General features: G+C 35.0%; 1 protein-coding gene across 1 annotated transcript in view; it reads right to left on the bottom strand.

Annotated features, from left to right (window-relative positions):
* Positions 1-16,612, bottom strand: part of ASCC3 (activating signal cointegrator 1 complex subunit 3) — a 260,498-nt gene that overhangs the window by 168,873 nt on the left and 75,013 nt on the right. The window contains exon 11 of the mRNA NM_001305211.2: positions 2,999-3,163. Coding sequence (NP_001292140.1) covers positions 2,999-3,163 — 165 coding nt within the window. The remainder of the gene's footprint in view (positions 1-2,998; positions 3,164-16,612) is intronic.

The following is a 16,612-nucleotide window of genomic DNA, read 5'->3' as shown; positions in this document are numbered from 1 at the left end:
TCTCCAGACTTAACAATCCCAGTTTCCTCTGCTGCTCCCAAGACTTGTGCTCCAGCAACCTGACTGGCTTCACTGTCCTTCTCTGGACATGTCCCAGGGTTTCAATCTCTTTCCTGTACTGAGGGACCAAAACCTGAACACAGTACTCAAGGTGCAGCCTCACCAGGGCTGAGTACAGAGGGATGATCACTTCCTTGCTCCTGCTGGCACTACTATTTCATACAAGCCAGGGTGTCGTTGGCCTTCTCAGCTACGTGCTGGCTCATGTTCAGTCAACTGTCAACCAATACCCCCAGGTCTGTTTCTTCCACACAGTCTTCCAGCCACTCTGCCCCAAGCCTGTAACACTAACTGTGGTTGTTGTGGCCTAAGAGCAGGACCCAGCACTTGGTCTTGTTGAACTTCATCCCACTGACCTCAGCCCAGCTATCCAGTCTGTCCAGAATTGTTTCCTGCAGCATAGTTCTAAATACTTCTACAAATCCTTGTGTTTCTTTTTTTGTTTGTTTTCTGTTTATCTGCTTTTCTTAAGTATATTCTTTTACAGTATACTTTCCTACTCTTCAACTGCATTCTCTCAACTGTTTTCTTGTAGTGATCCATAGTGATCTCCATCACTGATTTTCTTACCAATTTAAAATAAATAAGCTATTCATAAAGGTGGTGAGATAGTTAATTGCAAGATTTCTTCTTTGTTTTTCTTCCTATCTGCTTCACTTAAGGAAGAGTAACTTCAATTCTAAGTGAATTAAACTTCAACTTGGTAGGTAAAACAAACCTTGAAACCCTAGAAGATTAAAGCACCCTAGAGAGCTATTTTTTAAATGAGCGTTGAACCAAGATACTGCTGTATTACAATAAATGCACGGAGGGTAGGATTCAGTACTCATGATATAATTGCCTCAGATCATTTAATATTCCTTAAGATACCTACGTGGGCTTGACAGGCACAAAAGCAAAGGATCTATGGGAGATTTGTGTCCAAATGAAGCAGAAGCATAAGGCCAAGCTGGATAACCTAAAGCAGATAAAATGGCTCTAGACATCTATTTCAGACAGCCGAAGCCTACCTCACAACTTCAGTAAAACTTCACGTTAAAAAAACAAAATGTGTCTTGCAATCTCACATGAAGACAGTGACCGTCACGGTCACTGCTAAAAACTGAGATACTTAACTTTAAAGATGCCTAAGGAAAACAAGGTAATCAAACCCATTTAAGAAAGAAAATACAATATCAAACAGGTTATGCTTCTGTGTCCTTGAAATAGCATAAACTCTACAAAACCCTACACTCCATAAATAACTTCTTTCACTGTTTGGCTTCTTCTAAGGAATTATCACTTACGTTGTTCTTTATACAAGAACTTTAGACTTACTGTGTAGGACCAGAGCAAACATTAATTTTATTCAGTTCTCACTGGAGCCAGAATCAGATGATTCAGAAAGCATATAAGGAATGCTATTTTAGGAACTTAACAAGGTTAGTGTAGCCTTACCAAGAAAAAAAGCATCTTCAAAGCCAAGAGATTTTAAATATTAACATGCTTGCAAATATAGCCATAACAAGAACAATTGTGTTCATTTCTAATTTGTTACAGATTCTTTGTATTGATGCAATCTTGCACAACGTACTGTTAAGATTAAAACAAAGAGAATGCCACCCTACCCTCTGCTTACTATTATCATTGGAGGTACTAAAATTTGATGTGTGTCAGTAGCGTGTGCATGCTTCACAGAAAGGCAACTTTATGCTTGGCATCATCAAAAGAAGTATGACCAGCAGGGCAAAGGAGTTGATTCCCAATCTCAACTCTACCTTCATTAAAATCCACCTGGAATACTGTATCCAGGCCTGGGGGCTCCCAGCACAAGAGACATAGCCCTATTAGAGCAAGTTCAGAGGAGGGCCACATATATATCAGAGGGCTAAAGCATCTCTCCTATGAAGAGACCAAGAAATCTGAGCTTCTTCAGCTTGGAAAAGAGAAGCTTCCAGGGAGACCTAATTGCCACCTTACAGACCCTTAAAGTGGGCCTATACGAATGGTGAAGACTGACTCTTTATCAGTGAATGTAGTCATATGACAATGGAAAATAGTTTTAAATTCAAAGAGAGTAGATTTAGATTACTATGAGGGTGGTCAGATACTAGAACAGGTTGCCCAGTTCTGGATGCCCCATCCCTGAAAGTGCTCAGTGTCAGACTGTATGGGACTTTAAGAGACTGCATCTAGTGAAAGGTGTCCCTGCCCATGGCAAGAAGATTGGAAGTGGATAGTTTTTAAGGTCCCTTCCTACTCAAACCATTCTATGATTGAATTACTCAAATTCTAACCCTTTTTACTCATTTTTAACTTCCACATTTAATTTTTCTTGTAAATACATGTCTAACTATTGAGTACAATCGTTATTGCCTAGCTGTAAAAATTTCTTTTGCATGAGATTTAAGAAAAAACAAAAACACATTCATCCTTTTCTCCTTTTGCCATTTCAGATTTTGGTATTTAGAAAGTACTGCTAAAGCATAGGGAAAAAATAAGAAAGACTGTTTATGCTCGAATACAAATGACTTAGTATTCTAGCAGTGATGACAGCTTCTTCATTCTTTGGTTCAAAAATTTTTTCTTCCAGGAAGAGTGACAATAAAAAGAATCACTGCTGGTAAGAAAATTCTTGCGATTTTGGTTATATTAAAATATTGTCTTGACTGATATTTTGTTTAAAAATGAACCAGTTCGGTATTACTTGTATAGTACATAAACTAATATAAGGAAGTAGCTCTGTAATAAATTATGCATCCTAGGAATCTGACATTTGTGGTAAAAAAGAAGGCAGAAGTCATTATTCTTCATACTTAGTGCAGAGTAGCTATGAGATAAATTGTAAACCACCTAAGCATTTTGATTTCATTGTCTAAGAATTTATCCTTTTACAATGAAATATATTCGTGAATAAAATAAAATCATTTTTAAGATTTTTTTTTTTTTTTTCCCTTACCTGACGTAAAGTACGTGCCACTATACTTTCAAGTACGGGTCCTCTGTCCTCATGCAACAGATGAACTTCATCAAGAATCAAGAGCTTTACCAGCTGAGAGAGAGCTACATCACCAACACTTTTTCTTGTTACTACGTCCCATTTTTCTGGAGTCGTCACAAGCATCTATTAAAGCAAGAAAGAGATATTAAGCATATGCAAAGAAAAATCCAAATTCAGCTTTATCAGTATATGAATATCTATCTGAGTAAATGCAATGTAGACCTTAGCAAAGCTACTGTAAGTTTTACCTACTTCATGTATTTGAGGCAGAAATAGTTCACTGCATCAACATATTGTGCTGGACACAAAGCTGGTAGGCTTCAGTGTAAAAATGTATATAGAAATATCATCTAATAACATCAAGTCAATGCACACCATTAATATACACTTTCTACATTAAAACAATTAGATATCTGTCCAGAATCTACTCTTTACATAATCATGTGAGTCATTTAATGTGCAAATCCCACTAAAAGTTGTTTGTGATAAAATATTTCTAACTTTCATCTGAGAACAATAAAAACCTGAAACTTCCCACAAAAACACTAGGTAATAATGCTTCAAAGTACTGGCTAAGACGGAGAGACATAGAAAGTTAATGATGACTTATAAAACCTCTATGAAAATTGCTAGTCCAAATCTGAGAAAAATAATTTCCTCTCATCTGAACAATAAATTAAGTATCATCAGAATAATATTAATAGATGTTAGAAACCGGTGGAATTGGTGTCTGAATTTTTCTGACACCTAACTTGACAGACTCTTAATTACAGGATCACAGATTGGTTGAAATGGGAAGGGATCTGTAGAGGCCATTTTGTCCATCTCCCCTTGCCCAGACAGAGCCACTCAGATAAGGGTGCCCAGGGCACCTGCGTTTATTAATCCTAATAGAAGTATTTTCCCCCTGCAGTGCCTCACGGTATTGTTCCAGTCCAATTGTTTTACTTTCAGAATCTATCACTCTTTACTAATTACCAAGAACCACTCCTGAGACACGTTCTTTGTGATGCTATCCAAAAAAGTATTTTTATGTTCCGTTCTATTTAAAACTTAATGCAAGAAAGAATAAGTCATAACACTGAGAGCGTGCACGTGGGCTGTTTCTATGTTTTTTTTTCAAAATATTATTGGATGCATTTTACTAGCAGATACAGATTTTTCAAGTTCTTTTACTCCTACAAAACAGTAGGACATAAATGTATGGTCATAATTTATGAACTGAATTGTAACACTACTACAGATGCAACTGTTATCACTTTAAAATGAGCCATGTCAACAACAAAAAATTAACAGCTGTACTTCCAGAGAACATTAATTAGCAAACAGTGAGGAAATACATTTAGCAATGCATATTAAGACTTTAAGGTGTGAAATGCTACAAATGCAAGATACTTAGCTAATTTGCTCAAGCTAAATTGGCAATGTTGAGATCAGTTATTTTTTCATGCCAATCATGTTATCAAAATATGTATTTAAATTGGTGTCATTAATTTTTCTGTTTTTGAGTGATGTCTAAATGTTCGTCATAAATCTCTTTTACTTTGATCTTATTTTAAAGCAGCAACGATAGGCCTAGTAATGACCTGAATTAAAAGCTATACTTGATATACTGTCTCATTTAGCAAGACCAGAGACCTCCAGAGAATATCTTCCCAGAAAATAAGATTGCTTCGTATATTTATTTTGCAAATAGGATTTACAGTTGAGAACAAAAATCTTCCAAAAAACAAACAAATCAGCTTTGTAGTCTCAAATTGTAAATTGAATTCAAATATAAGGCACTAATTAAAAGTATCAGCAAAAGAAAATGTTGACTACCAGCAAACGTTAACAAAGCCAGAGATTATTTTTTCAATTAAAATAATAAACAAAGCAGCATTATAATCTATCTCATAATTACTTTTAAATGCTGTGGTAGTGTTTGTTTTTATAATTAATTTTCAGAAATAATGTATTTCATTCACAAAGTTATAAACTCAAAACTTAGATTCAGCAAAAGGAGTCTACTTTCTATATGAGAGTTAAGAAAGTGCAACCAAACTCTGAAATAGCTTTCTAATATATTCTTTATCATACTTTGAATTCAGTTATCAGCACACTGAGAAGTGTGTTCATTTAAAGTGCTATTTCACCACTTCACCTCTTCTGGTATTGAAATAGCTGGAAAATAAAAGTGTCATATTTGTTTAATGAGCTGGAACTCATGCAAAGACATTTCAATTTGTTTTTTTGTATTAGGGTATGGCTAAACAGAAATGGGTAAGCTATCAATATTTTTACTGTCAACTTAAGTTTCTCTCTGGACCTGTAAATCTCCTTTTGCAATGCTTCTTGGATTATCATTAATAACTGCTCCACACTGACCTTTTCTACCAGGGAAAACATGGAATAGTCAAATTGGTTTTTCTTCTTAGGTGAAGACTGTCAATCATTTTATTTTATACCAAAGAAAGACAACGTTTCAAAAAATTCTTTCAAATTCAAAGTGATTTCATGAATCTCTATGTTACTTTACGTAACATTCAGGTGATAACTCAAACAAAAAAGCCAAATTACTTCACTTTGAAAAATGAAGTCAAGGAGGACAATATTTGGTGATAAATTCAACTTCCAAACAGTTTAAAACAATTGTGAAAATGCATTTTTCTGTAGTCATAAACTTTGCTAGTTGTTTTTCTCAGTTTCTTTTCACTCCCCTTAGAAGCCAGACTTCATGACAAGAGGATGTTTTCATACCATAGTTTCAGAAGATCAACATTCTGAAAAATACTGAGGTTTGCTGTATTGCTTTGTTTTTTTTTTTTTTTTTTTTTTATTTTTATTTTTTAATTTTGTTATTTTTTTGATTTTTTTCAGTCTGAAAAGTCCTATGGTCTCATAGAGGGGAAATGATCTTCCATTAATTTCTTAGAGTTTAATTTCTAACAGCGGACACATCCTTCAGGTTTACTTTTTTTAATAGCTCATTTTAGTTAAGGCCCTGCATGTGGCTGGTATCAGATTTCTACCTGAGTAAGCTGCACACATTCTATGATGCTAGTAAACGATATTAATCTCCTCAGATTCATGCTCCCATGCACTCAATCTATATATGAATATATAAGCATAAAATATTTAGCTACAATTTCCCATACTATAAAGTCCATTAAGTTCCTTTTCAAGAACAGTTTTCCTTTTTTAGCAAATTCAGCTTCCAAGCATATCCACCACTTGTCTGATCTTTTGTCCCTTTCGTGACAAAACCAGTTGATGCGTAAAGAACTGGTCAACTAGGATAACAGGTGGAGCATCAACTGGAATGATAGGAAACAGAAACTTGTTTTCATATTTGTTTTAGACAAAATACAATTCTGATTACAAAACAAAACAAAACAAAATGAGTGCAACAATTGTAAATAATCAGGTTAGTAAACTAAATTCTCTAATCTCCTTTATGTTATAAAGCAGATTCTCAAAATACCCTACCGTCCCTTTCAGGAAAGTAAGGCATCATTAGTAAAGTAAGTCTTCGTGGCAAATTATAACTTAAAGGTTTTTTTGTTTGGTTGTTTTTTTTGTTTGTTTGTTTTGTTTTTTGTTTTTTGTTTTTTTTTTCATTAGCAGATCTGGTAAATATATTTCAGGATTGACAATGGGTTTATATAAGTTCACATATTATTGTGAGTAAACATCCTACATGGCAAAATTTTGGCAATTTCTCTTTAAACAGGCTTTTAAATTTCTTAAAGCACAGATTTAATGAGCATTCCTGAAGATAAAAATGAAACCTTCCCACAAACAGCAGGAACACAAGATTGACAACAATAGTTTATCATAATCAGCTCCATTCAGTGGGCTGCACAAAAAAACAATTTTTACAAAATGACTATGTACAAAGGCTTTTGCAGAACTACTAAATCAGCATCAACCATTAGATTTTAAGTCCAAATTAAGAACTGACAGTGTTTCAGACACTAGAATTACCCAGTAAGTTAACCCCAGAGAACTAACCTAAATTGACCAAAAAAGGACCAAAAGATCTTTTCAGATAATCACATATGAGCAAACATAATAGCTGTTCTACCTCCCAAACGCTTGACTCATCTTCAGATTAATACTGACTTCTTTGTTTTAATTTTCCTGCAACTGTGTTCACAAATGAGTTATGAGTAGTAATCTTTATAATAAAGCATTTCATATGAATCATGGTAATCTAAAGTGTTCGAATGTTTTATTTTTGTTTTTTAGTAGAATCATGCAAACATCAGACAAGAACTGTTAGAGAAGGCAAGCTGGTTTGCAACTGCACATAGAAGTTTTCCTAAAAGGTGGGGAAACATCCTTTGGAGAATTTTTCCAAGAAACAGCAAACACCTGCTATCGATATTAACTGCTGCTTAGTGTTTGCTTGCAACTTTTGCACCACTCTCTATTAATTAACCTTAGTATTTCTTCAGGGAAGGAGAAAGAAAACCAAACCTTATCTTAAAAATCACTCGATGCCTGCAGCTATGTAAGCATCTGTACTCCAAGGGCTAGCTCCCATGCTCCTGTGCAATGACCAATGATGCTGGAGTTGCTTGTGTTTTTTTTTTTTTTTTTTTTTTGACAGACTAAAAAAATCTGATTTATGATACAACAGCCAAAACTAAGCAGGGGTAAAGAAACTGAAAACAGCTAAAATGTAGCCTAGAGATCACAGAAGGATATAATCTCCACTGGACAATGCATGTTATGTATTTCAGCAGCAGTAGAAGGCAGTAATTAGGCATGACTAGAAATTATTTAATCTCTTCTAGATTAAAGAGATTTTTTTTACTGAAGTGACATGGATGAAGCAAAGCATCATTCCAAATACAAGCATGCAGAAAACTTCTCAAAAGTGTCTGGATGATGTTGGGAAGATGAACAATTTTGAAGTCCCTTCCATTTGTTTTTACAGTTTTACAGTACAGAAAAATATTAGTACATTAATGTTGCAGTTTAACCCAGCAAGCAGCAAAGCACCATGCAGCCATTCACTCACCACCCTCCCTCCCAGTGGGATGGGGGAGAAAACAAAAAGAAACAAAGCAGAACTTGTAGGTTGAGAGAAAAACTATTCACTACAACAGAACATTTAAAAAGGTAATGATTATATATGTATAATTATCATATTTATAATATGATATAGATATATAAAATATCACAAAACATGTGATACTCGAGTGAATAATCACCACTCACCGAGCAATGCCCAGACAGTCCCCAGGCAGTGCCAACCCAGCCAACTCCCCACAGTTTTTCAAGGATTTTATTTTTTGTATGATGTCACATATCCCTTTGGCCAGGGTAGTTCAGTTGTCCTGGCTCTATCTCCTCCCAGTTCCTTGTGCTCCCTCAGATCCCTTCACTGATGGGACAGTATGAAAAGCTGAGAAACTGAAATGTTCTTGGCTCTCCACAGCACTGCTCAGCAACAACTAAAACATCTAAGGAGCTAAATGTAGGGAACAGGGTCCTCTTTCTGCATTAGTGTCTGTAGTAAGTTTGTCTCCACCACATTGATTCATCATAGATGGATAGCAATAAAAATTCTGGTCTAGTCACTGCTATTTTTTGTCAGAATTCAAAGACACTCTCCCAAAAACCTACTTCTGTAGATTTCAGTTAATACAGCTTCCTCATCATTTTTAATTCACTACTGGCTTTCTCTCTTCTCCCACTCCTTTGTACACATCTATAATTTCCCCTTACTGTGCATGAAAAGATTATGTGGCTGATTCTACAGCATGATCTCTTCAGTCACAGCCAGTACTCCTCATCTTCTGACAGCATTTTGGCCAAGGGGCATAGCCATAGTACACTGTGTGCTCTATTCATGGTCTAACTACTAACCGTGGTGCTTTTTCTTGGCCATGAGAAAATGTTCACTGCAAGAGCTTCACTCATGCACAGAGATGCAGAAAACCACATAGACTTACACACATCCACTCAGACCATTCTCACACCGGAATGTATTATAATCTGCAATTTTCTCTTGAAAATTGCTATTCTAGGGCTTTGTATACATTGGAAATATTTCCCCTCAGTGATGCTTTGGAGCTTTTCACATTTTAATATTAGATACCTGATATCAGACTCCATGAGGGACACTACCATATTGGCACTCTCTGAGGCAAAACTGTCAAAAAAGGCAGCATCCTGTAAGTCACTTTCATAATTCTGTTTTTATCCTACTTTTTACTGCACCCTCACATTACATGATTTATTCAAGCATTTCACAAAACCTCATGAAAGGAGGAGCTCAGGCAGGGAGCAGAAAAAACACAGAAAGTGAAACAGAGGGCAACAATTCAATATAAGACTGAGGTAGGAAAGAAGGAAGTAATAAACAATGAATATAAATAAATTGCTTTTCATTACTCAGTGACAACCACCTGATGCTGCGTTTTACACAGTTAAAACAGAATTATGTCTCCAGTAAAACAGGTTTCTTACACAACAAAGATATATAGATGGGCAGTGTGAATAGATGATGTTATGTCAGAACGTAACATGCTGTAAAGTAATAGCAATACAGAATTACATTTATCTAATAAGAACATCTTAAAAACATTCAGTAGTAAGACTACAGTTACAAGAGATATCTACAGAGAAGACTGAGCTTTTCATGTTAGAAAGATTCACAGAGGTGAGTTACATTGATGCATAATAGCAGCAATTAGTAAGCCATCAAAGCTAACAGCTGCAATCAACAATAAGTCTAGAAATCAGCAATGGAACAATTAAAATTTTAAACAGTTACTTATAACTCACTGGAAAGGCAAACTAATTTCTAACTGAAGAAACACAACTTTGTATAGCTTGCTTTATTTTATACCTTAATCCTAGGAACTCATACAATTACAAATGACTTTGATCCTTTAAAGAACCAGTTGTGCCCATGTAATGAAAAAGGAATGAATGGTTTGACTATGCATCTGGACACCTACTTATCAGAGCAAGATACTTATCACACCTCACATGTACTACTGATCTGATTTTTTCATTAATATTTTATTTCTAGTATAGTTAATTACAAAAAGAGTTAAAGACACACACCCAGGTTTACAAGATCTAAAATGTTATACTTCCAGCTCACTCCCAGATGTCTCACTGATTGCAATATTCATAAGTTGTAGCACAACTTTTAAACTTCAGTAAAATGGACTTTGATAGATTCAAAACAAAATGGAATTAAATCCAATCCAACCAATGAGGGTGACAAGTCAGAAGAATTCCTTTTTGTTGTTGTGAAGGCATCTTTGTTTTCTACATTGTCAATGAAAGAGTATAAAACTTTACACATCAAGTTGTTAAATTAAACTGAAGAGAAACTATGGAAAACAATACATATTAGGATCACAATAGTTGTTACTGAGAAGTAATCTGATGAGAACACCTGCCAATTACATTTTTTTCTAGGATAAAAACCATCTTTTTAGTGTCAGTACAAATCTGACTTTAACTACCACAGTTACAAATGAGGAAGAACAGCAGCACACTTTGTGAAATTTATTTCTTATATTATAACAAACGTAATTAGCCACTCAACCTTCAGGTTTAAATAACGATCTAAATGCTTTAAAGGAGTTTGATCCAAAACATTACCCTTTTTTTTTTTCTTCTTTCCCGTTAATCAGCTCACTGATTATAGTTATACTAACCCCTGATATACTACTGTCAGGTCTGATTGATGCCAATAGCCCCCTTAATCAGACCTGACAAGTTACAGCAAATGCCTGTCTCTAGAGACACTACTTCCAGCCTGTTTGATTTCAAGCCCTCTCCATGTTATTTTGCATTTTCTTCTCTCCCAGCCTCTTTCATATAGAACAGGGACAGTAAAATAGCAATAAAACATACACAAATGTACTCTACAGCCATATTTTTAAATACTATAACAGCATATTTGGGCTAATGTTGATAGTTTGTTTACTGGATAACTACATGAAAGAACATAATTTGAAAATACACTGATGTTCTCCAGCAACTTAATAATGGTGTTGCTTTTTTGACAAAGATAAAAGACTACATCAGCTATCAGTTTTTGCAACATATTTATACAGGCATATTTTTAAGGCTCATCAAAATAGTCCTGCATATCTCACTATTAAATGTGGATACATGAAATTGAGATTAACTGTTTTAGAATAATTATAACCTTTAATTTCTTTATTACTTAAAAATTATCCATAGTAGGAAGAGAAGGAATCTGTGTTCCTTTACTTGGTGGTAAATCCTAAATATTACATTTTAATTATACTCTATATGAATAATTCAATATGCTAGCAATATATACTTTACTTAATATATATATACAATAATATACTCCCAAGTAGTATTAAGTGTGCTTTAATTCTACAAAAAATTAGAGTATATTTCTATACAGATATTGTGTGTTATTGCATATTAAATGATTCTTTAAAATATTATTTGTAATGCAGTATAGAAAAATCTGTAGTTTTAGATGCAAGTCAAATATAGGAAGATAATCTGTAGCACTTGTAACTATTATTTTGAAATCTGAAGTGCTTTTTTTTTTTTTTTTGCTCAACATACAGTCACAATAAAATAAACAACTCAAAATATGCAGTAACATGCAAAATGACAATTCAGACGATATAAATTCTAAATTGTTTTGATGCTGTTTTATAATTTACTTGCATTTTCAACTGACCAGAAGCTGTAAAATTTGAAAAAGAGCCAAAGGAGTCAGACATTCCCTTAGCAACCTGTCCTCAAATCTACTCAGATAAGCTATCTTTTTTTCAGACGAATATTCACTCAGCAGGCACAGCTGTTATTCTGCAATTTTTACAGCTAAATCAAAGATAATTGGACTTCTGAGTACCTTTAAATTGTACTCTGGGAGAAGGGTCTAACTTAATGCATCATTTGCATTAACTATAAAAGACTGCTTTTTTATCCTGTGAAATTTACAGTGCTTAAAAAAGTATCTGGAAGTGCAAAGCAGTTAGCAGTTTTATAGACATGGATTCCTTTTGCACAGAACCCTTTTATTTACAAAGGACATTAAAATCAACAGAAGTAAATCATTCTTCCAAGTCATTCATAGATAAAATATTAATGATAAATACTACTGAAAAATACATTTCTGCAAGTAGTTTCCTATACGTTTTACTGGCATTCTCAATGCCTGAAAAGCCCAAAAGTCAACACCCCACAACAATACTTTATTTGGTATTTTTAATAAATTCATTACTATAATTATTTATATGCAGTTGAGTAATTAGTTCATACCATGAAGCACTTCAGTTTCACATTCTTTGTGAAACTGTTATGAACAGTAGTAGAGACATTTTTCTGTTTTACTTATAGAGATTCATTGCACTTTAGAATTTCAGACAATGCTTTTTAATGTTTTTCAGTCAATTTTTCAGACAAAATATGCAAAGAATACTGCTTATTGGTCTTCCATCATTTGTAAAAAAAAATCTGAATTGTGTTTAACAAAGTAGCATCTTTCATCATTAAACGAGAAAAACTATCCAGAATAATAAAATCATGAAGGTTGGAAAGGACCTCTAAGATCATCTAATCCAACCACCAACCCATACCCACTAAACCCACTAATCACATCCCTCAGTGCCACTTCCGTACACTTCTTGAACACCTCCATGGACAGTGACTCCCCAGGCATCCCGTTTCAATACTTCACTACTCTTTCAAAATAGAAATTTTCCTAATATCCAACCTGAACCTTCACTGATGCAACTTAGAACCATTACCTCATGTCCTGTCACTGATTTTCTGAGAAAAGAGGCTGACCCCCACCTCACTACAATCTCCTTTCAGGCTTGCACGTTCCCTAATCTGACTCTCTTCCAACAAGTGTTTTCTTTTTCCAGACTTTCCCATTGGTTTCAGAGACTAGGGATTGTTGAAAGTCAGTCCTAAAAATAAAGCCTAAAGCAAAGAAGGCATTAAGTACCTCAACCTTTTACATAATCTGTATAATTCTAGCAGTGGACCCATATTTTCCCATCTTCCTTTTGCTGCTCTAATATACCTAAATAAGCTGTCCTTGTTGACCTTAACCAGGAAGCCTGGTTCCTTGCCAGACAGGCTTTGGCTTACCTAACCCTGTCCCTTCATGCTCTAACAGGAACTACATTCCTGCTAGGACACCTGCCTGTGCATCCACTGTTTGGATGTTTACTTTTTACTTTTGTGTTTGGTCCTGCAAGCCTCCTGTCGCTTTTCCTCGACTTCCTGCTCATTGATATGAGCCACTCTTGAAACTGGAGATATCAAAATGCATTAACAAGTTCACAGACTGCTAGACACTCCTAGAGTCTGAAAACCACTCCGTTTCTCGTCTAGACATAAAATACTGATGTATTTTATTAAGCAGTATCATATCCTCATTAAGTGATTTACAGAAGTGTAAAAAAAAAAATGCACTAACATTCTATCTGAGCAGTTTTCCCTGTGAGTTCATTTTGCTGGTTACTGTAACAGGTCAGTAATCATGCGCATAATGTCCTTAAAAATATCACACTTTCTGAAGCACATTAAGAAAAGACTATGTTTTGCAGGAAAGATTAAAATTGTAAAATCTTAAGAATTGTGCTGTATCAGGAAAAACACTAACTTACTACAATTACAGTCATTTTAAATATCACTAAACAACTAAATAGTCTTTGAAATGTTTGACTAGATTAGGAACTCTCTTCTCCCCATTCTCAGCCCCCAGCACACACCAAGGTTACCAAACGCATATAACATTAAAGATGCCTATTTTAAGAGATGTAGAAGTGAAAACAACTTGGAAAATAAGATAGACTGCCTCAAATGTACTAAAATGTCCTAAAACAAGATCAAAGAAATGGAAGAAATCTTGTGCTTAGCACTATCTTGTTAACACAAAGGTTTATGGCTGACACAGTCTAAAGTATTTTTTTAAATGGCAAATACGTTCTAAAATCTGAACAAACCAAAACCATGAAGACTCGAGAAACCGGCTTAAAATATTGCTGAATTATTCGTAAGGCAACCACTTACCACCAAGGACTTGATATATTTATGAGGGCTGCTCCAAAAATAATACCTCCTATTTTATTATTTTGGCTCACAATGTCAGAGGCAGATGTTGGTGGTGTGGCAGTAGAGGTTGAACCTTCCTGCCAATATTCCATCATGTTTTGTTGCCATGTGACAGATGGTATCAGAGGGGCAGTCTAACAAAATGGCACTTATCATGGAAGTAAAGGTGCACCACTGAATTCCTCCATGTGGAAAAATTGCACCCACTGACATTCATCAATGTTCGCTTAACATTTATGGAGACCAAACAGTGGATGGGATTGACGATGGGTGGTGTGCTTCAGCAGTGACGTCAGCAATGTGAAAGATGAGCCACATTCCGGACAACCATGTGTAGCTATCACATCACTAAATGAAGACTCTCAATCAACTCACCCATGTAAATCAGTGTATTAGGACAAGGGAACTGTGTACAGAGCTGAATATTGGCTTCAGTGTATCAGAAACAGTGGTGACAACATTACAATATTGCAAAATTTCTGTCAAGTGAGTCCCACAAATGCTCACACAGGAATAGAAAGAACACTGTATGCAAGTTTGTCAGGACCTATTGAACCAGTGTAAGGCTGAAGGTGACCATTTCCTGGATTGCATCATTTCTGGTAATGAGACATGGCATCAGAGGCAAAGCAGCAATTCACTGAGTGGTGATGTGAATTCTTCAAAGAAAAGGTTCCAGATACAGCTCTCAGCAGGTAATGTCATGTGCCCTGCCTTTTGGGATAGGAAAGGGGTGATCTTTCTGGATTTCCTGGAACCCAGACAAATCATCAACTCTGACTACTACATAGTGAAGTGACTAAGCTGAAGGCTCGAACTTTGAGCGTCAGGCCAGAGAAGGTGACAAGGACAACACCAGGTCCCAGGCTTGGAGCAGAGTGGCTGGAAAACTGTGTGGAGGAAATGGATCTGGGGGTATTGGTCAACGCTTAGCTGAACATGAGCAAGTAGTTGTGCATCCTTCATGTCAATGTCAGTCCTAGTCAACAAAGTCAAGAAATATGACCTGATTTTTTTTTTTAATTATTTTTATGTTAACCACAAATCTAGCAACAGACAGACAAAGACAGTGAAACCTCAAGAAAATGACAGAAGAGTAGCATTTCTCTCAACATAAATACAATTTGTACATTATTGTACTAAAATACTAATTTGTACATTACTCTTAGATTACTGCATCTTTTAAATACAACAGATATTAGCAATATCAAAGAATTTCTTTATTAATTTTACTTTTTATCTAAACGTAATACTTTTGACATTTTAATTCATGCAATTCATTTCTGCGAAATTCTACCCAGAGATTCACCATCAATAAACAGATAATTTTCACCCATATAAAAGCAGTAAACAGATTTGAATGTCATAAAACATTCATATTTCCAGCATTGTTTGGTTTTTATTGGTAAATAGGTAGAATATTGTCAATAAGGATCTTTGATGCATACTAAAGAATGATTTTAAGATTTTTTTTCAATAAGCACTTACTGAAGAAATGAATTTGAAGCAATCATTACATATTTGCAATTAATTTCATAAGAAGAGTAAGCAGTAAAATTGATTTAAAATATTAATTTGAAAGTTACTCAGCCAGATCCTCCTATTTTCACTAACTGACTGGTGTGGCTGAGATTTCCACTTGAAAAAAATAAGAAATCTACTTGATTCACCTGCAGGTGACACTGTTGGTCTTAGCCATATAACCAAAGAGCAATAGCATTCCTCTCAATACATTCAGTTACAGCCTGGATCAATGATGTATCCAAAACACAATTATTTTTCTTGTATTTGTACACTACTACTTTTAAAGTTCCACTGCAGTATCAAACCTCTGCAGAGACAGTGATTAATGTAAGTGCTTCAAGTACAGATACTTTTAAAATGAATTTATTCTGATAAAGCTTAAAGTAAATGAAAAAATGTGTGCACTGGAGGTATAGCAAGAGCGTCATCCAAATTGGAAATGTTATGTTCTCACACGTGTTGAAGTACAATACTGAAAGGTTATATAAATTTATTAAAAAGTGAGAGAGAGAGAGAGAGAGACAGAGAGAGAGAGAAAAAGAGAGAAAGAGAAAGAGAGAGAGAGAGAGAGACAGAGACAGAGAGAGAGAGAAAACCAAGAAAAAACAGCACCCAAAACTTTTGTTCCTAAGCAGTTTAGAAAAGCTAAGAGCTAAGTCAGGTACAAACATAATTACTTCCAATAAAAATGCAAACACAGTGAAGAATGCAATTACATATGAAAACCCATATACTTCAACTAGAGAACACATAGAGTATTTTATCTTGTTCAAAATTACTGTAATTTTATTTGCGACCATTTCAACGACATTTTTTCTGCTAAAACTCCCCATTTCATGCCCAATCTAAATACAGACTTCAGACAAGTGAGTCATACCAAAGGATGCTGCCAGTCAGTTACACATTACATGTTTTATCAGAGTATGTGACGTGTGATTATTAAACGCAAAGCAGATTACTCAAGGTCTGTACTAA

Source organism: Gallus gallus, chromosome 3, assembly GCF_016699485.2.
Source record: "Gallus gallus isolate bGalGal1 chromosome 3, bGalGal1.mat.broiler.GRCg7b, whole genome shotgun sequence".
In the NCBI taxonomy this organism is placed as follows: domain Eukaryota; kingdom Metazoa; phylum Chordata; class Aves; order Galliformes; family Phasianidae; genus Gallus; species Gallus gallus.
Note: the sequence above shows the minus strand (reverse complement) of the source record. Positions and strands in the feature narration are given on the sequence as shown.